The sequence below is a fragment of the Diorhabda carinulata genome, chromosome X (assembly GCF_026250575.1).
Source record: "Diorhabda carinulata isolate Delta chromosome X, icDioCari1.1, whole genome shotgun sequence".
NCBI lineage: Eukaryota > Metazoa > Arthropoda > Insecta > Coleoptera > Chrysomelidae > Diorhabda > Diorhabda carinulata.
In genome coordinates, this window is record NC_079472.1 from 51,228,837 (window position 1) to 51,252,041 (window position 23,205).

Below are 23,205 nucleotides of genomic sequence, written 5' to 3' on the forward strand. Positions count from 1 at the left end.
ACCTAGGGTTGATCTTCAAGAGACCTTGATTTAATTATATTACATCCTCATCATCGATTTTCCTTCGTAAATTCACACACTAACTGCCTTATTAGAAATTTCAGAATTTTCAGAATTTTTGTCGAGTATACATATTTGAAGCAACGTCTTCACATTGAACCTGTAAATATTTGTTTTTAAATTTTTCCTAACAATCATTATATCAGCGCTAACGCATTTGGAAATGGTAAAAAGTAAAGAAGATATTAGTATGATGAAATCCATTGGAAAAGGAAGAGAATTTGATAAAAATGAAAAAAAATAATTTACGGGCGTCATCAAGTGGGAAAGTAGAAGAGTTTGTGTATCTCGATTTGCGAAAAAGCTATAAGCTCTATAAAAAACCAAGTTTTTGTCTTTTATATATATTTGAAGAAAATACTTTTTTATAAAATACGATGTAAAATTCCTTTTTTATGTTCCAAACACACTGTAATTTTTTCGATTTAAAATATTTATTATTTTATCTTATTTTGACTTAAATCGAAAAAGCAATTGAAACAAATATAGCCGATATAATATAAAGTGTAATGGTGTTGAAAAAAATACGTATTTATAGACGATATAATCAAGTGGTGCAAAGAAAAAACAAAAAGTATGCATGTGGGGCATAGTATTTAGGAAAAGTATAAATTTCAGATTTAACATTTTCCGATGATGTAGCATTAATAACAAGGACTGAAAAAGAATTACAATAAAACTTAATTATATAGAACGAAGTAGAATTGAATGAAAATGGATAGAAAGATAACGAAGGTAATGACAATAAACAACAGATGTTACAAAATGTACATAAATATAGAAGACGAAGAAATAGAAAAGTAAAGGTAGAGCAATATTCAGGAGTTGAACTAGAAGCAGCTGAGAAGCTAGAGACGGAAATAAATAGGAGAATTGAAAATGCAACAATTCATAAATAAAAGAGAAGTATCAAAAAACACCAAAATGGAAGTATATCGAACTATATTTAGGCCCATACATATGGGTGCGAATAATGGGTGCTAAATCAGAATGAAAAAAGTAAAATAGGAACTAAAGAGATGAAATATTTGAAAAGAGTGACAGGAATGACGATAAAAGATAAAATTAGGAATGATAGTATTAGATAAGAGCCACAAGTAATATCTGTCACTGAATTCATTTGAAAGAAGGCATTTAAGCTAGTAGAGAAATGGGCTGAGAATGGGTAATTCAAAACAAGTATGAAAAGTTTGGCAAGCCAAAAGACAAGAAAAACGAAACAGACCAAAAGAAATATGAGACGACGTGATAAGAAAAGTTTTGAAAAAGAAAAAGCTGACAAGGAACAAGACAAGAAAGTTTCTCTACTAATTTCTCCGTTTTTGGAAATTTCTTTTTGATTTCTTTGAAAAGGGTTAAATCCATTTGATGGAGTTTCGATCTATAGATTCTGTGTTACAAGTTGATAATGCTGTGCAATACCCATCAGAGTTCCTAAACACGCTCAATCCTCCAGGTTTCCCGGCACATAGACTTATTCTTAAGGTTGGAACACCGATAATGTTACGAAATCTCAATCCTCCTAAACTGTGCAACGGTACGAGACTACGTGTGAACGCTCTTCAGAAAAACGTAATCGAGGCTAAAATCAGTGTTTATGCCACGCATACCCCTTATACATTCAGACTACCCTTTTCAATTTAAAAGAATGCAATTCCGTATTAGAGTATGCTTTGCTATGACAATAAATCACAAGGTCAATCTTTGAAAGTGACAGGAATCGATTTGATCTTTTCTTTTAACACTTCCAAATTGAATTAATGTATAGAATAAGTCATTTCTCATCGAATTATCCCTATATTACGCGAGGTTCAATAAACCGCGGGCGAAGCCGCGACGGGTATTGCTAGTAAAAATAATAAATTTATAAAATGAGGTATCTATACCTATGGTACAGCAAATAACATTGTCGGAAAAAGTTTCGAACTGGTTTTTATAATCTGCAATTGATATAGGAAGAACTATACCAATTGATAATATTCTTGAGATAGAATATGCTACTTAAAATGATCTTCAAAGGTTGACAATAATAAAATATTATTAAAATTAATATTTACAAACTTACCCGTAGGCGAGAAAATAAGGATAATAAGAACATATCAAGTTTAAATAATTGTACACTAGTTAAACTGTCTATATTGTGCAAACGGTGACATTTTTCGAATTTTTTCTAATAGTCATATGAACATTATCTCTAATTATTTCCAGTCATACAGAATGATCCGAAAGTAGTTGAATAAATCAAACATACGATTTTTCAAATGGAACGTTATATTCGACCCCATTTTTTAATTCTACAGAAAAAGAAAGAAGTTGTCATCTTTAAATAAGGTATCATGTACCTAGGATTTCCATTTTCACGGAAAAAAGAGTTGGCGTGAAAGTTTCATCCCAATGGATCCATTTAGTTTATCAGCTTTCCCATATCAGGGCTATACTAGAAACGAATCAAATGCCTAACGACATTGATCCTACTTACTCTCCTACTACTCAAATAAAAACAATCTGATGAGACTTTTTCTCTCTTTACGGTGTACCGGAGAGGTTGCCTGTACAGGTTTGCTTGCACAGTTTAACATAATGTCGGTAGCGTGTATCGGGATGTTCCGGTGTACCTGTGAGGTGTTTAATTTTTGGCAATGATATCGATTGACGATGATGTCGTGATGGTATTATAATGACTAATTTTGGAAATGAATAATACAAAAACAGTGAAAAGGAACCGAAAAAAGTAATGTGGGCGTTGGTTATGGAAAACGGAAAATATATAGTCATTTTAACTTACGGAATAGTTCAAAATTTGAACCCGATGATTTTTAAAACTATCTCCGAATGAACGGGAAAATCTGTTTTGGTTACTTAAGAAATAGTATTTGATTACACCATCTATTTTTGTCTTCTCGATAGAAATTCCCTGATGATGAACGAAATTAAACAAATCGGAGTATCATAATTTAGTGCAGTATACATCATGAGCAGTAATTCCAGATTTCGAAAATTGTTGATATATCTACTTTTTCTTCCTTTACTACGGTGCTTCTCAAATTATTGACCTTCTCACAATTACTGTTAACGTCGCATTTAGCTAAATTCTCTCAATTCTGTCTTGAAGATGGTATTCTTTGTTTGTAATTTGTCAACGACCTGATTGACTTCTGCAAATTTCGATAAACCTCACAAGTTTTTTTTGTTGAATCTGATGGCGCTATTTGCAAATGTTGTTCCCCAGATTTTAGCCATTCTGCCCAAAATGCCACGGTTGTGAATGATGATGCAGTGACACAGTGTCTAACTCCTCTTTCATTTGCATAAGCGTACTTCTAAAACAAATATTGAATAACGACTCGAAATCCATTTTTTTCCATTTTCAGAAATATCTTCACATCGACTCAGTTATATCATTGTCCAACAAAAACTGAACATTCAAAATGGCAGAATCTTTCAATGCATGCGCAAATATATTCCCAAACTAATATTAATAAGTCGCTGAGGTCGGAAGCTTTTCAGGCATCCCTGTGAAATCATTTTTGAAAATTTATGCCAAAATTAGATTTTTCAATACATTTTGAAATTTTTTATGTCTTCTCATTGACAATAAGTGTCAATTTTGTATACTGATTAAATTTGATTTTATTTCTTACTTTAGGCTTCCATTGTTTCTTCATTCTAACTCTTTTTCCTATAAGAAGAATTCTCATTGCTAAAAACGGAGGTTCTTATTCTACATTATCAAATTTTGTAGGTAACTAAGCAAGAACTGGCAAAACATAACACGATAGATGACATATGGTTATCGATAAGAGGAAAAGTTTATAATGTGACGGCTTATGTACCATTCCATCCAGGAGGTCCCGATGAACTGTTGAGAGCTGCAGGAATTGATGCTACTAAACTCTTTGATCAGGTAAAGATTCATAATTTTAGCTTAACGTAAACAGAATCTAAACGTGTCACTATATATTCCACCCCTACTTTACATTTTTAGTGAACATATTCACATTTAATTTACATCCCGAACGCGCAATATTAAGAGATGATTTTTTCATAATTCAGGAATCAACCTTAATTAACTGGAATAAAGTTAGAAACCAAAATAAATTACTTTTTTGAAATTCATTGAAATTTTTGGAATTTGAAATGTTTGAAAAAAGTGATTTACTAACGCATTTTCAAGAAGAAAAGATCATTGAAATAATGGAAAAATAAATGTATAATTTCAGGCAGTACAGAGGGTAAATATTGGAATTTTATTAGCAGTAATACTGATATTGCGTTTATTTCAACGGAAGCTTTGCCGGATATTTTCATTCACGCCTTTCTAGAACAATTTTGTATTTGGAGGTAGAATGCATGACACTTTTTGTGTTTATATCAATTCAGTACGACGTTGAAATTCTGGAACTACAGTTGCTCATACTAAAGACAATAATAATAATAATAATTAAAAGAGACCATCCAACATATAACATATTTGAGTGTATTAGTAAATACTGACAATCTGCACCAGTATAATCAAATATAAAATATCTTTCACCAAAAACTTTCAAACAAGCTGGCGTCGTGCCTAAGACTCTGCACGATAGCATCGCCAAACTGGGATCACCAAAAAACACCCTCGGCGACATCCATAAGCCTGTAATATTGAATATGTAGTTGCCACACTAGTTCATTATGTGAACCGAGCCTAATCCTTTTGATACTTTGTATCCGGGATAGGTAGATGATACCGGCTCTAAGCTAAGTCGTGCATAAGTCTCGTAATATAAATCTCGAAGTGCCAAAATGGCACGAGCCGAAAGAGCAGAAGTTGGAGAGAATCCTCATAATGCGGACATAATACCTGACAGGAATTTCAATGTCATGTTTCCTAGTAGAAATAAATGAAGAAAAAATGAGGTCAACCTGCATTTAAATGGTGACATCTATTACATGGATGCATCCAAAAATAGTGAGTTGTCTAGAGCAAGAGTATACAAACATAATATCCTTTCCTAAGGAAGGTATGTTTCTGTAATGCAAACCAAGTTAATGGTCATACAAACTTCGGCCCAGCTTACTGCTAGAAATATCTACTAGATCAGTGTTACTAACAAGTTAATGGGCTAGCTAGAGAACGTATAGTTATGTACTCACAATATTTAGACATAGATAGCTCGGAGCCAGTGAAAATGCCGATCAGCTGGCCAAGATTGGAGACACTCAATTGCTGACAGAGCTCGAATTGTGGCAGGAATCATTTACTTGCACATTAAGGAACATCTTAAGTTGCTGGGGAAGGGGGGAAACAAAGAGACCTGGCTCCACTCATATGGAGGCAGATGGGCCAAAACCTTCATAGGTCAGACACAATCTTCAGAATAGTCCCAGAAGAGGCAAATACTCTTATCACAAGGCACGTGGAACCGCTCTGCAATTGTTCTTAGTAACACAAGAAAAAAACTTTTTTACGATGCATCTGAATTATTGGGAGTATCAATCGAATATCACTTCATAAAATTAATTTAGTAAAAGGTTCTGAACGATAACGGTGCCTTTGTGGTGTTGAGTGAACCATCTGACCATTTCGCTATCTGACCAATAGTAGAAGAGCCGCGAGAAACAACGGTTTTTAGGTACGACCTTTCTAATTACATGATTTAAAATTTTCCCACGTTACAGTAAAGCCACATATGAGATTTAACTTTGAGGAAAAAGCTGGCTTTGAAGCCAGCAACACCCGGAAGATTCTCCAATCTTGTAAAACCTCCATTGGGTACGGCGAGGTTGACAAAAGAGACTGCAAAGGGACTATGGAACCAATTTATTTATAGTATTGGTATTATTATATCATCACTAACTTTCTTTAAAACCAAATGAAAATTCACAACAAAAAATATAAAAGAAATTCAGGTCTCTGATTTATCAAATTCCCATCAGTGCGACTATGTAATTTCCGATCAATTACGTAGTTAGGAATTACGTCGCTTTAATGCGTCGAGTGTTGAGATCGAATTTTTAAAAAAAAAAACTTTAAACCACTCCAAGTAGAAGCATACACACTGACAGCGTTCTATTTTGCATGGAGCTCTTAATCGCTTTGAAGAACTTTGAGTAGTTTAAACAGACCAGAAAAATTGTTGAAAATATTTTTGTGAGTTTGTGAGAGATTAAAGAGATTTTCTGATAACCAATTAATATATTCATCTTCACTGAATATTTCTCCGTTTGTTGATATCCACAGAATCAACAATTATTAGTAACAAAAAATAAGGTTAAATTAAGATTTAATTCAATTGCTCTATCAAATCTCTTTAAATATATATTTATATTTATTTCCCTAGAAATTATCATTTACTGGACTGATTCAGCTGAAACACTACGTAAAATGTAGCAGAATAAATAAAATTTTTATGATGTGCGCTTGTCCAAAGGATGGAGACAACACTTTTAAGTTATCGTCATAGTTAATGGATATATTATTAGTTATTCATTCTTCTGAATATATTACTTATGATTTTTTTGAGACAATTATTTTCTTACAATACAGGTTTTCTTTTTCATTGGCCATGCTTAGTCTTTATGTTATTCAGACTTAAATTCGTGTCATCTTAACTCACAAAAAAAGTCTTGTAATTATTAGTAATGGTAATCCAACTCTTCATCCATGAGATCCTGAATTTGGATACACAGCTATTTAATGAGAGAGCAAAAACCGCATTAAAGGGCAATAATTATAGCAGAAAAAGAATAAATCTCATAATAAACATAAGGATAAACAATTATTATGATCCATTAACAAACAAAAAACAGATACTGAACATCAAAATGTACTCAGTGAACCCATTTCTTCATCGTATGTACAAGGACTCCATTACACATTATCAAAATATTTGACTATACTGGAATACCAAAGAACGGGGGAAGTAATTTTGTATGATTGCCTGTCCTATGTAAACAGATAGGGTATAATGTCATAATATTTCACTTAAATAATCGAAGACCCCAACTAGAAATAATATCATATATGAGCTCTCAGTATGATAAGTATGCTGTTTACATAGGACAGAAATTTCAATATTTGGAAAATAAATTGAGCCATTCATACAATAGAAACAAAATTGCCTTAAAATACGAAGATTGCTACTTAGGGTTTCAAATACGAATCTAAGCATATAAACACGAAACTGAACAACAATCGACTGTATGGAAATTCAAGACGAGACAAATCCAACAAAAGTTGTTCGCACACCAAACCCTTCGAAGCAAATGGTCGTCCGTTTATTCGAAAAAATTTATTTGACATGTCACCACCGTTCCATTTTAGCAACGTATAATGGTCAATTCTGATCGATACGTCAGCATAGGTTAGTTAGAAGAACTCAACAAAATCAGGGTAATCAATCGAAGAATATGAATCATTCTCCACCACATTGCGAGCTTTCACACATCAGTTCAAACAAAAATATTTTTGAACATTCAAAACATCTAATTGATGGGTCATCCACCATACAGTCCGTGTTTGGTACCCAATGATTTCTTCTTATTCTTGCAGATCAAAAATTGAGGAACTTCAATCGGAATGGAAAAAAGCTTCGACAATTAGTTCAAACTCATGCAAAAATGTATTGATCTTAATGGAGAATATTTTTAAAAACAACAAAGCTTTATAAAAATATAGATATTTGTTTTTATCTGTATATATAAAAATTTAAGTAGCATCCCTCGTACCATAAAATATAGAAACGAATTTTTTTGGTGTCAAGAGAATGCGCTAACATATACTGTAAAAAGTTAATAATAGGTGATTTCCAGTAATTGTATATTTTCCTTAATCTTTTCAATTTGTTAAGAACTATTCAATTCTTTCAAAAATCTCATTAAGAGTGACATTCGGGTGTTGAAATCAATATTATGTAAATCAAACTCTTAACATGGAAATATATTTATTCTAAATATTTTATATATATGTTTTCAAAACACACTTCAAACATAAAACTTTGGTTTAGAGGGTAGAAGGAGTCTAGTCCTAAAATTGAAACACTACAAAATTCGCAGGTCATACTGGATTTTCCCGCGTTCTGTACTATTAAAAATTTCATTTTTCGACGTCTGATTTCTGGTAGCAGTCTTTAACCAAGTCTTGGAAAAGTATTTATCAATTAATGAATGGAATATCATTTCAATTCGTAGTTTAATATATTTTCACTTTTTTATCTGATTGAGAATAGGTATTCATTTCCGTAAAATATCAAATGGAAATGATTATTCAAAAAATTAGTCTTATCTACCAATAGTTCACAAAATTAACGTTGAAACAGTAACTGTATATATAGTGAACTAGTAAATTACGTCGTCACACAACAAAGGTTTCCATAAGAAGATACTGAAAGCACATTTCCCACAGTTGATTTCCCTGAATCAACCTTTATATAGATTCTGCAAGATCGCCAATGTTTCAAAGAGAAGCCAATCAAAATTCAGTTCAAAACTTGCTTTTGTACTAGTACAATGCCCGTCATCAAATACCAAAAATCTTATCTTTACAAAAAGAAATAGGAGACGCTCTACTGCGAACTGAATAGTAAACAACTCCAGGTCCGCATTACAATATTTAATTTTCAGGATCAGTCAATAATTCAAAAGTATAGATAAACATTACATAAAAAGTTAATCCCTTGGAATTCTTAAATAAAAACTGATTATTAAATCGAATAATACTGAGAAAATAATGAACGTGAATAGAATATTATACATAATATTTCTGTTATAAACATCAGGTAGGTACTTGTAGTAGGGTTTTCGGTTTCGGTCAGTAGTTAGTTGTGAGCTGCGCAATTGTGCTGTGTTTAAAGCTCATATTATTCTTAATGAAAGTGAAATGGAACAATAAAATATGTGGCAATCGAGGCTTCAAGATCAATCATCAACAAGTCGATTAGCAGATTCGACAATCGTCCTACTAGAGCCTAACAAAGAGCGAAACATGATTTGAAAGCCGCTATTATTTATAACGCCTGGACAAATGATAATTGGAAATGTAAAACGAAAGCACCCCATTCAGAGTTAAACGCATATACAGATCACATTGTGGTGGGCAGCAAGGTTTTGTAAATGATGCAGTATTATTAAATTTGAAGCATGTTAAGGATAGCTCTTAGATTACCACCAGGATATCGAAGTGACTTTTTCGAGTTTTGGTTCAAAGAAAAACTGGTACTACACTACACTACATGCAAACAGTGTAATTGTATTAAATAACGCCTCGTATCATTCAAGATAAATTCGTAAAATTCCAACAAAGTCGACAGGAGTTTCTACTTGAACAAGATTTTTATTTTGAAGAGCATTATACAAAAACGCAACTCATAGAGGTTTTAGAAACAAAAATAATTGCCAAAGGATATACTGAAGACGAAATGTCCAAGAAGAATGGTCACAAACTTCTAAGATTATATATGTACTATTATGTTTTGAATTAAATTGAATTTATATGATCCCGACCGAAAAGACAAACAGGAATTAATAACATTTTACAAATTACAGATAATGAAAGAATGCTATAAATCACGTAAAAACTAATTGAAATTTAATATATGCAACCTGTATCAGTTTTAAATAGACTTATGAGTGATTTAACGATAGTGATTCTGAGGAACATGAATGTAATGCTAGTGATTTAGAATATTTATATTGTAGTATTTGTATTATAAATAAAGACTACAGGAGAAAAACTTGGTAAGACACAATTTTCAGGAAAATGTCATTTTTTAGCTCTACGAAAAGTGCTATGTAACTTCTACTCTAGTTTTTAAGCTAAAAATAAAACTTTTAAGTGATAAACTCATCTTTGTATTTAATTTTACTGAAATTATCTTCGCTTGTTATATTGAGCAGAACTGTTAATAACTTTACAACAATTTTAATGATGGGTTCTTTATCTGCGTTTGTGAGCCGATGGTGGTTTTACAAAGTGAGAACATATGTGACTTTTCACTATTTAATGACCGGCATTACAACACATCTTTTAGTGGATTTGTTTTCAAATTTCTAATAATTGTAATAAAAAATATTTTAAAATGTTACTTCGATCTACAAAAATTATTATTATTGTTAAGTAAACAAAAATTAATCATTCACAAAATTAAATACTTCAAAATATATAGAATAAAAAAATAAGAGAAAGCTATTTTTTTCGAATATCATCACTAGTTACATATGAATGTTACTCGATTTCTATTTTAATCAAATTAAATACTTCGTCTCATTCATGTTGTGATTTAAATTTGATGTGGTTGTTACATGGAATTTTCATTAGTATCACATCGCTGTTCATTCATAATTCTCTGTTGCTCTAATTATTTATTGACGTTTTTTAGGTTCATCCCTGGGTAAATTACGAACAAATTCTACAAAAATGTATAGTCGGCAAATTAGTTGCTATCGATCCCAATATAGACAAAGAACGATTATTTTTTGGCAAAACAGTGAATAGCGATAATGTAGATCAACTATTGCAAGAAAGAGACAGCACTGAAGTAGAGAAGTTTCAAGAGTTCACGCCAGCAAATGAATCAGGACAAGTTACATTGAGAACAGATGAAGCAAAGGCGAAAATTGAAAATATAGAAGAAAATAGTAACATAGTTTCTGTTCCTATTCCAGACACTCCAAGATTTGATTGGATACAGAAAATGGATTATATAACTTTAATATTCTATACTGGTTCCTTTTCTAATCCATTGGTCGAAGTTCATTCACCGCAAGTTCAGAAGGAACTTGTTGTTTGTTTCACATATAATAATGCATTTTACAGGTATATATCAATTCAAATAATTTTTTATTGTTCGTAGATGCTATGACTTTAGGTAAAAAAGGGTTTATAAACAATGAACTTTACTGTGGCAAACATTAGGACCCGAATTATTTAATTCAGCTTGCTTGACTGTAAAGGTTGCAATTCTTATTTTTTTTGCTTTTTCTACTTCATACGTTTCCAGGTTCTTGTATGATATCTTCAAAGTTTTTAGGCAGGGCTACTTGATCTGTTTAGATATTATCTACTAAGACAATATGTTATATTCTTATGTTGCCAGCTTATTACACTGGTCAATAAAAAAAATTTTTGCGCATGAGTTTTACTCAATATATTTTGATTATATAATCATATACATAAAAAGAAATGTGGTTAGAATTTAGAAATATTTCCATTTTAAGAACTTACACTGATTTGACAATGTTTGAATTTTGCGCCCAGTCAATGTCGGTTTTTTCGGGCTATTGGTGTAGAAAGAGAAGTAAGAGGGCGTGTGAGTAGGGTTTCTTGCATCACACGTTGTATACGACAGTTGGTTACTGAGAAATAATATGTTTCATGTAATTTTTTACTGTATCAATCTGTGCAAAATGGCTACAAGAAGAGAAGCTGACTCGTTTTGTTATATTTGGGCCAATTTATTAAAGTGAGAGAGAAAAAGTATGATTAAAGTACAAATTTAAAAATTTTGCGAGGCATATCAAGCTTCCTTTAATCTATCAGTCAAAAATCAAGACGAAAAATGGGCTCCACATGTATCATATAACTCTTGCAGATTCTTGACGGTCAGTTCATTTTCTCTTGTTTATTCTATTAACTATCTATAACATGGACTAGGTTTACGTTACGTTACGTTTTATTGTAGGTTGGTACCGAGGTGAAAAAAAAGCAATGAAGTTTGCAGTGCCGAGAATTTGGAGGGAGCCCAGAGATCATTACACTGATTGTTATTTTTGTATTGTGAATCCACTCAGAGGTAAAAATTCAAAGGATACAACTTATCCTTCACCTGCTCCGCCATTGTTGGAAAACAATCATGAAGTTCATCTGTATCCGTACATTCTGAAATTATTTTTGAATCTGAATCAAATATACCACACCTCATCAATTCTCAAGTTCTCAATGACTTAATAAGAGACTTGAATCTTCCAAAAAGTAAAGCAGAGTTACTAGCATCGCGGTTAAAATAATGGAATTTAATTTAATCTGATGTTCGAATATCCCGTCAAAGAAAACGTCATGAAAAATTTTCTTGTTTCTTCGGTAAGGAAGATGGCCTCTGTTTTTGCCATGACGTGAAACATCTATTTGAAGAAATCGGTATTTTATGTCATACATCTGAATGGCGTCTTTTTATTGACAGTTCAACAGAAAGTTTGAAAGCTGTTCTACTACACAATGGGAACAAATTTCCATCGATTTTATTAGCTCATTTCGTACATCTAAAAAAAATTACGACAGTATTAAAATGCTGTTAACTGCAATTAAATATATGGAATACAAGTAAGAAGTTATTGGTGATTTCAAGATGGTGTGTTTTTTAACAGGAATGCAAGGTGGTTATACTAAACACTCTTGTCATCTATGCCTGTGGGATAGTGGAAATGATGCCGATCACTACCGACAAAAACATTGACCTGCACGTACTGAGCACGAAGTAGGAAAATACAATGTTAAACAGAAAGAAATTGTCGATCTCAAAACTATATTAATGCCACTATTACATATTAAATTGGGTCTTATTAAACAATTTGTAAAGGCTCTTAATAAGGCGTCTAAAGCTTTCAAATATTTGAAAATTTTTTTTCCAAAGCTCTCAGAGGCATAAATTAAAGCTGGAATCTTTGTTGGCCTTCTAAAACATTTTATGAACTGTGATATTTTTGTAGAATTACTCAGTAATAAAGAGAAAAAAGCCTGGATCAGTTTTATGACAGTAGTTCATGGTTTACTTGGAATCTTAGAGCTGATCACTGACATGATCACTAATTTTTCTATCACGGGATGTAGAATGTCTCTAAAATTGCATATTTTTCATTTTTATCTAGATAAATTTAAAGATAATATGGGAGCTTATTCGGAAGAACAAGGGTAACGCTTCCATCAAGACATAGTGAAATTTGAGAGATGTTACCAAGGCCTGTATACTAAAAGCATGATGGGAGACTATATTTGGGGGTTGATGAGAGAAACATCTACTAAACATGACAGAAAAAGTAGAAATTTTCATTTTTAAATTTTTAACTCCATTTTAAAACTGTTGATTTTTGATATGTTTTAATAAATCATCTCTTTGTGGATTTTCTATGTTATCCTTAATTTCATACAGCGCAGGGCATCATCGGCAAAAATTCTGCGTTGGATTGTAGTTTATCGTATGGGTGATGAACATGTCCAAATATTTGGATTTGAGTTCTGAGTGAGATTTGGATGACGACCTAGGTTCATTATTATATAGTTGTTTTCTTACCAACTACTATTAATAAAAAATCCCTTACCATCTGCAATGTTGAGTTCTTTAAGTATTTTTTTCGCAGTTTTCTAGCTTGTAAGTACTTTTCATATATTTGCTATCACTAGTATCATACAAAACTGGATAAACACGAACCAGTCCAATCAATTTTTCCTTATGATCTATTGCAAAACTCAACACTGGCACAGATGAGCAATGTGACACAGTTTCTGTGTCTCCACCACAAGTGCCGAACATTCCATAAGCGAAACTACACTACTCTGCCCTGTCTTGCCCTACCCTGTCTTGCCCTACCCTGTCCTGTCCAGCACCACAATTTGCGCGCGCTCTTGCAAACAAGGAAGTTACAAAAACTAACCTGCTCTGTGCTGCGCTGCACTGCTCTGGCTACATTTCAATATGTCTAAGGGTTTCAATATAATTTTCTATATAATTTTCAAAAGGATAACTGTCGTATTATCGTCGTAGTTTGTGACTCAATTGTTGTTAGTATCAAAAATTGGATAATAAGGAATTGTGTGTGTTAATAAAGCATTACTTTTTGCCAAAAAAATTCTTTTTAAGCTAAATATTAGCTTGATAAACTTTATCGGAGGTTCCTCCTGGAAAATCAACCGCTGGGAAGTGCTTTACCAAGGGAGTGAATGAGTATTTGAATACACAAAAGCTGTATTCAAAATAGGTGCCGCATGAGCTCACGATCAACAAAGGACCTGTGATGCTGAGTGTTTGGAGCTATTCAATCATGATAAATCAGAATTTTTGCGTCGATATGTGACAATGGATGCAACGAGGTGCTATTATTTTTACACCGGAGTCCAATCGACAGTCCGCCCAGTGGACTGCACGCGATAAACCAATTCCAAAGCATGGAAATATGTAAAAGCCGGCTGGCAAGGTTATGGCATCAGTATTTTGGGCTGCAGAAGGCTTAATACTCATCGATGTCTTTGAAAGGGTAAGAACTATAAACAGCGTGCGGTGGTTATTAACCCAGTAGGTCGTAAAAAGAACTAAGTTGAACCGTTGCGAGGACAGGGTTGACAGAAACCAAAATTTGGAGACAAAGAAACGACCGGCAAAATTGTATGAATTTGGCTTCGAATAGCTTCCGTATCCACTGTATTCTTCAGATCTAGCCCTCAATGACTTTTCCTATTCCCATATATCGAAAAATTGTATGACCGCTATAATATTTGTATCACCCTATTAAAATAAAAAAAAATATTTTTTGTTATGCTGCTACATTATTAACCCAGCGGATAGTTTATTCCATAAAATGTGGTGATTTCTGATAATCAACTTATCACCAAAATATCAATTTATTCCTTAATAGTTTCCTTAGCTTACTAAAATAAATTCTTTCAGTCGAAACTGATAAATATTTCTTCAATAGTCTTTCACAACAATTAACTATAACTCGATTTATTAGAGAGTAACTTCCTTAGCTCTAGAAGAGCTGAATATTTTATGTACTTGATAGACCGCAAGGAGTCATTTTGAACATTTTTGTTTATATTATTAATTCAATTAGTTTCGCTTGATAGTAATGAAATTTCTTAAAAAGTTAATGATTAGCACAGGCTACAAATTTGATAGTTTCTGGAGTACATTTTCCACAAGTAAATTTTAAGCAAACTTTACTTTTCATCAATTGGTTTCCCTTTTATTTCCCATTTTATATTTTGCATTCATGCTTCATATTGGAAACGTTCATAAATATATATATATATATATATATATATATATATATATATATATATATATATATATATATATATATATATATATATATATATATATATATATATATATATATATATATGGTTATCGAAACACGTGTCAGATAGTGTTGATATAGTGTTAGTGTTAACAGTGTGTTCAGTATAAATATCATTCGGTTCCAGAATTTCCAGTTGAGAGTTTTATTAGATACCTGAAGTGGCCAACTCCATAAACCAGTGACAAACTACTAAGATTGAAGTCTAAGAAAAATGAAAGAGAGAACCATCATTTGTCGCTTCTATTGTTAAGACGATTATTTATTTTGTATTTGACAGCTATTATTTGACTAACTATACTTGTCTCATATTTGTTGAATGCTCAATAATTTATTTAGAGACTCTAGAATAATTTCTTACTTACTATGACGTAAATACGAGGGCCACTTTTTTTCTACCTCCAATCGCTCTGTGCAGACGCTACGCGGGCAGAAGAAAGCGGGCATGCGCTGTAGGCGACTGCGAAGCTCTCGCACTATACACTCCATCATTGGTGACATTATTGCTGCCATTATTGATGCTCCCGCCAAGTGTGAATTGCGAAGTGTGATTCGTTTTCTACAGGCTGAATGCCATAGTGCTGCAGAAATCCATCGGAGAATGAGTCGTATGGATGTCGAAAGCTTAAAGATGGTCGTAATGATGTGCATGATGAAGGGGGCCAAGGACGCAAACCGCAGATTCTCTATTACTGCTTTGTCTACAGAATTTCTTGAAGTTTCAAAGTCTGTTTTGTACTCTATTGTTACTGAATGGTTAAGTTACGTTGGCGACTTTCCAGTCTCGCTATTTGTAACTTTTTCAGGTTTTGTTCCATGTGTCTAATATTTCATTTTGTTCAGCTCTAAATTTACCATTTATAGTTTTTTGGTTACTTATATAATTTTTGCATCTCCATCCTTTTCCAAAACTCCTCCCCAAGACTCAGCTTCAGCTTCTTTTACTATGGTTTTCACTTTGTCCCTCTGTTTTTTGTATATGTCATAGTCTATTTTCTAATTCCCAAATGTTTATAATGACTTTTTCGAGCTATATGCGTTATCTTAATAAAAAATGATCTATTATAATACTATGCATTTATTGTTTTGCCGGTTTGGATATAATCTACAAAATCCTTTTGGTAACTTAAAACACTTATAGTTAACTCTAGCTTGTTTTATGACCAATATTCAAGTTTCGCATCACTCCTTAGCCTCTGCGTTCGGTTGGTAGACCCAAGTCTTATCTTCTTCTCTGAAACGACGCACAGAATTCTTTTTATACTTTCTAAAACGCTCCAAATTATTATTAAAGAAGTCGTGTTTTTGTTATAGTATTAGCAAACGTTGTATCGATTCCATACAGATCTTTCTTCGACTCTTAAATAGTTCTAACACTTTGTAATAAGATGTCTAAGACTCCTACTAAATCTCTCTCTGTTGATAGATGATCTTGCTTAATCAATTTTGTGACGTTGATGCACTTTCGATACAAGTTGTGCTATAATGATTGGAATGAATAATTTTGTTGAGTTCAATGATAATAATTATGTGAATTTCAGGAATCAACTGTTACTTAAAGAAGACGTCGAGTGGCCATGTTCTATAAAGGTTACATGGGAGACTGGTAAAATTGAGTTAACCTTTAAGAAAAAAATTGCAAAAATTTGGGACAATTGTGGGATGTTACAACAAAATGCAGAACACTTACACCATAAGAACGCCAGTGAGAGGTTTAATTTCGTTATTGAAGAAAAACTTCAAGTAACCCATAACATATTTTTGATGCGCTTTAAAAGAATTGATGGTTGTAAAATTGTTGTACCGATAGGAAAACATGTTCGAGTTTTTGTTAATATAAATGGTAAGAGAATAGTTCATATGTATTAGTACGATATATGCAAGAATAGATTTGTCTCAATGAACATTTTGTGAACACTGCTTTTCTAGCTCGTGTTACATGTTATTTATTTCCTTTTTTCAACGATCTGGTCATTTGAATTTATCAGATGAGGTATTATCTCTGTTCTCAATTTTCTACGTCAGTCAAATTCAAAGGTGATAAGCTTTATGAACATTTATATACATTTATATACATCTGTGGAATATATCAGATTATCAGCAATAGAATCAACTGTCAATGGTTTCTACATGGCGTAAAAATGCTCATAATTAATTAAATGGATCGAATTACAAGAAACTTGAAAGGTTTCAATGGTGATGTTAAAAAATTACGATTTAATTCTACCAAGCTCTATAAATATAATTTTACGTCATGATAATTTAATTAAAAACATTATTTTTCTTCATCAGAAAAAGTATGGCAGCTAGAGATAAAATCGACCGCACCTTTAATGAAAAAATTATAAGACAAGTTGAACAAATATTTTTGAAAATAGGTTATCTAAATCCTAATTTTTCTAAGCCATAATTTTCATTAAAAGAAAATTCAAGGAAATATAAATACAATGTTTGTTGCTTGCTCTAGTTTCTTTTTGGTCTTTTTGTTATGGAGATAGATTATTATATGAATCCAGTTGCATAGAATAACGATAATCGTTGGAGGAGAAAAATTAAAACTACTTCTTTGAAAACTGTTGCTTGTATAAAATCTCAATGCAGCTTTGAAAGACTTGACGAAACTTTTGGAGTTTTTCACATGTATAACTTAATTATGGGGTTGATCATCGGAACATGAAAGTTCCAATCAGTTAAATGATTTTATTATATCCCGATCCTCTGATTGCTTTGAGTCTATTACTATTGAGATTGCTTCTATTTTCTCCTATCAATGCAAACATCACTATTTTGAAAATTATCTAAGTAAATGAGGAATGTGATATATTAGATTACAGTTATATTAGTCATCAATCCAAAGGAAGCATTTGTTGCAAGTTTTTTTATATTTGATAATGAAAAAATAAAAAACGTTATAAATTATATACAGTTGCTTGATATCCATTCGCGATTATGAATTATTCAAGCAATCAACATTTTTATATAGTATTTGAGAGTAGATAAGTGGGATTTTGTTTTGTATAATTGAAAATTATTGTATTTACTTACAGGATCTGAGTTGTCAAGAAGTTACACTCCCGTCCCTTCAAGCCTCTTCACTACTCTTAGTCTAAACGACGATACCACTGATGAAATATGCCTTATGATTAAAAGCTATAAAAACGGATCGGTTAGCCGCATGATAACAGATAAAGACTTAAAAGATGTTTTGACTATGACTAGACCACTTGGGGACTTTGACCTTCAACGGTTGGAAAAAAAGGTAGCGTTTTTGATTTTAGCTGCAGGTACAGGAATAACGCCAATGTTGCCGCTGCTGTTATTTTTATTGGAAAGGCGAGTCAAAAAATGGTAGGTATCGCCCATTTAAATATATACAATTTCGTTTTGTAAACATGTTTCAAACAAATCTTGTTTTTTGTCTATTACTATTATTATTATTATTATTATTATTATTACATGAGGTCGTCTTGAAAAGGAGAAAATATTTCTATCTTAAACCAAACCTCTACAAATTAGTTTAATCAGTAATGAAATTTCAATAATTCAATTTAGCATATAATTGATGTACTGTGAGTTCCACTTATTCATTTCTATCAGTTTCATAATTTTACTAAGAAATTAAGAAATAATTAACGTATAAGATAACAAAATAGTAAATTTAGTATTACAGTAAATAAATAATAGGTTATTTTAAAAAATTTCTTTCCATTTTTACAGTAAAAGCTATTGGCAATATATCGAGAACAGTAGTCATTGTGGGGCAACTTGTTGTACGTTACATTTTTGTAGTCAGTGTCAAAATTACAGAAGTTTGAAAATGAGTGTTTGTAAAAAACACGATGTGATGTTTTTCTTTAGAAAAAATTGAAATGCATCTCAAGCATACAGAAAAATGTATGGTCTTCATGGTGAATATACTGTTACTGATTGTCGTATTATGCGTAATTGGTTTCAATAATACCATGGTGCAAATCCAGCCAAATTCTCAGCCGTTAATATTTTGCAACTTATAGAGCTAGTTATCAAGAAAGCACTGGATAGTATCAACCTACAAACAGTTCGGAATCAATTGAAAAGTCAAACGATCGTGGTAGAAGCGTGATGAAGTCACACAAACGACTGCAATGCCCAAATTGACTGTCGAAAGGTGTTATGGTGAGAATGTAAGGGAATTTTTTACTATGCAATTCTGAAACCTACTCGATCTAGTACTCGGCCAACACTTGACTAGAATACAGGAAGAATCTCGAAATAAGCGACCGAAGTTTGTTAATAAAAAAAGCGTTTCCATCTTGTCAACGCTTTAAGGTGTTGCTGAATTTAGTTGCAAAGTATTAATATTCTTACCGTACAACCATCTTAAGTATCTAGTGACCATCATTTGTTTCGGTTTTTGAAAAACAGAAATTGACAATAATGAAGACTTGTATCACAACGTAATGCGAGTTTTTACTTCAAAACCAATAAAGTTATACACTGATGAAATTATGAGACTAACCTAAAATCGCTAAAAGCTAAGAACATTAATAGCACATATGTCCCTGAATAGAATTGATGTTTTTTAGATATCCTTATAATTTGTACGTAATAGAAAAAGAAATTTGACGCTATATTTTACCAAAACAAGATAATATTGATTTTATATTCATGTAGATGTTTTGTATATTTTTCTTGTAGTCAGTATTCAAGTAGGTATATTTAACTTCATATTTAAAATTTCACTTAGTTTGATTTGTTAGATAACCCATTTCTTCAAAAATTTTTAACGATACTTAAACTTTTCATCGAATGTAAGAAACTGATCAATTTCATGTTCATTTCTCTTCTTCTACTGCCTTGCACCTACAGTGCGTTGGCGATTATCAGACATCTATTTATAGCGGGATGACACAGCTCCCTGGTATTATTTATGCCAGTCCAATGTTTTATATTGCCTAGCCATGACAATTGTTTTCGACCTACGCCTCTCTTTACTTTGATATTTCTTTGTATGATCAATTGGGGTATTGTATATCTTTCTCCTCCAAGAACTTGACACAAGTATCCAACCTGTCGCACCTTGATCAAGTTGAACAACTCTCTTTCAGGCCCCGCTTTTCTTAGTACATCCTCGTTCCTCACTCTGACTGTCCATGGTATGCACAACATTCTTCGAAGGGTCCACATTTCGAAGGCTTCTAGTTTATTGATGGACGATATCGTTAATGTCCATGTTTCCATGCCGTACACTATAATTGGCCATACATAACATTTGACTATTATATACCGAAGGCCAAAGGAGAGATTACGGTTACACAACATCGGCTTAAATTTAATGAATGCCTGTCTAGCGTGAATGCGGCATTTAATTTCCCAGGGTCCCCCATTTCTCATTTATAGCTATCACTAGATATTTCAACTTCTTTACTTGCTGGATAGGCGTGTTATCTATATGCAGTTAGGCACTTAAAATTGCATTTTTACTTATTGCCATGCACTTGGTTTTTGTTGCATTTATTTTTAAGCCATATGATTTCCCAATATTATTTACTTTATTCAATAATAATTAAATCTCGAGTACGTTGTCTGTGAGTATTGCCGTATCGTTAGCATAGCGAATATTATTCAACGGGTATCCATTAATTTTAACATCTAAGCGTTTTTTAATCATAGTGTCATGCTTGACGGTATGAATGTGGTGTAAACGGCTTTTCGTTGGTCAATGCGGTTTTGAACGAGGGTATTTAGACAGAAAACTGATTCGCGTGTACCCATACCGCTTTTGAAACCAAACTGGGTCACTCCACTTTGTTCTACTAACTTTATGAACATCCTTGTGTGAAGGATACGGAGGAATAGATTGAGCAGATGACTCATTAAACTAATCAGTCGATGATCTTTGCATTTTACCGCTTTTGATGTCTTAGGAATCATTATAAAAGTTGAGTCGTTTGGAATGTGACCTGTGCTATAGATGTCGTTGAAAAGGTTTACCAACATGTCAATGTTATCGTCATCGAACAGCCTTATAGCCTCGGTGGGAATGTCATCCGGTCCAGTAGCTTTACCCAGCTTTGCTACTTTTATGGCGTATTAAACCTCACTTTGGTAATGGGAGGGCCAGATAAGTTTTCAGTGGATAGGCTTATGCTAGTATGTTTTGGTCTGTCATCACTGAATAGAGATGAAGCGTAATCCCTCCATGTCTTGGTCAGTTCCTCCTGGGCATTTATAAAATCATTTTGGTCATTTTTTAGGCGGGTGGTTTGATATTTCTTGTATACACACGAGATCGCTTTAACCTTTTTGTGTAGTCCGAAGCTATCGCCTTTATCCAGTTTTCCTTTTCTATCTTAATTTTTATCATAGCATTTATTGGGTTTCTTAGTATATCTGTTTGGTTTTGTGTACGTTGTTCCACTGAATCAAGAATTTCGTCCGTCATCCACTCATTTTTATCGGTTCTATCTTGTTCATGTTCTCGCTCTATCTTCCTTAAGTTCTCGTTGATCTTATTACTATAAGTTGCTTTAAGATGTTCGTCTCTCATTAGTTTCCTCCTGTCCATATATTTGTTATTAGCTGATTTATTGATCTTTGAAAGACGAAGTTTTATATTCGTAATCAGTGATCAGACGCAATATCTGCACCGGGATATGCCGCCACTCTCACAAACAATTTTGGAACCTTTTGTTTATTAAGATATAGTCGATGTGGTTCTGTATGACGTGATTCGGTCGGTCACCTGGTGCCCGCCATGTGTATAATCGCTTTGGTGGGAGCTGAAACCGCATATTGGACACTATGAAGTCTTTTTCATCAATTCAATTATCATATCTCCCCGCTCATTCTTACTACCCAAAACAAAATTTCCAACTAATTTTCTACAACGGCCTCTACCAACCTTGGCACTAAAATCGCACATTATTAAGTTGATATTGTTCTTCTTTGTGAGTTTTAATGCCTGATGCCACTATAGATCTATAAGGTTTCACTGTTGATAGTTCTTACTAAAGTCGGGTGTTTACGGCATTTATCCGAAATACCTGGAATATTTTAGTTAGCTCTAGCGTTGTTTCTTGCAACCAACATATCCATTTTTGCCAGTTTCTCTATAATGGGCGATTGAATCTCTATCTATAGTATTAATTGATATAGTAGGGGAGATGTTCCCGAGCTGGCATATATTTCGTAATTATTTGTTTTAATTATTTTTGTGATTTTCTGTGTTGTTAAGTTAAGTATATTTTTTTAAAATAATCACTTGGGTTATTCCATCTTGGACTGGATATTTGGGTAAGATGGCATGGTATATAATCTGGCCCAAAATACCTAGTTACTTGAAGTTAATAAATATAATATTGGCTTTATTGGTCAAACAAAGTTTATTCAATAAAAAATATAAATTAAATGAAATGTTCAACTTAAGGAGATCAATTATTAATACGTAAATCTGAAATTCACCGAACTTGAAAATATAAAAAACACATATATATTATTGAAGCAAGCTACAAAGTATGAAGCTACCAAATACAAAGTTCACATATATACCTATTGCTTTGTTTTGAAATGGAAACCCGCACATTCGCAGTGGGACCATTTATTACAAGACATGCAACGAATCCATTTTTCATTTGGTTTAGAGCGGGAAAATAATCTGTTGCAAAAAATGCAGGCTGTATTATCTTCATGGTCACTGATCTCTATCTCTGATTTATCTTGGATAGTCGAAATTAAACTTCTCGCAATTGTAGCAGCTTTTCTAGGTGCTCTGTTAGCTATAGAATCAGAATAATTAAAAATGTTAGATTTCACTGTTTTTGCATTCCTTCTTGCTAACTTAATTTTTTTTCAGAAGTTTTCGTTTTTCAAAATTCTATTTAGGGTGTTGTATTCAAGACGCCATTCTTAGAGGTTTTTACGTTTTCATTTGTTACTCGTATCAGCTTTTGGTGTAGGCGAGATTCGTGAGGATAGGATTAAGCAAGATGCTGCAAGATGCAAGATAATCCCGCTACGAATTATTTTCTGTATTGGAATTTACGTTTCTTTGCTCTACGTTGCTTTCCTGTTCAGTCGTTTCCTCGTTTTTATTCGGTTCTTCTTCTCCCAACCTTTCCT

General features: G+C 32.7%; 1 protein-coding gene across 6 annotated transcripts in view; it reads left to right on the top strand.

Annotated features, from left to right (window-relative positions):
- Positions 1–23,205, top strand: part of LOC130902461 (cytochrome b5 reductase 4) — a 264,053-nt gene that overhangs the window by 238,019 nt on the left and 2,829 nt on the right. For all 6 annotated transcript variants that reach the window (XM_057814622.1, XM_057814623.1, XM_057814627.1 and 3 more), the window contains exons 4-7: positions 3,803–3,964; positions 10,416–10,852; positions 16,647–16,948; positions 18,153–18,453. In XM_057814622.1, the coding sequence (XP_057670605.1) occupies positions 3,803–3,964; positions 10,416–10,852; positions 16,647–16,948; positions 18,153–18,453 (1,202 nt within the window). The remainder of the gene's footprint in view (positions 1–3,802; positions 3,965–10,415; positions 10,853–16,646; positions 16,949–18,152; positions 18,454–23,205) is intronic.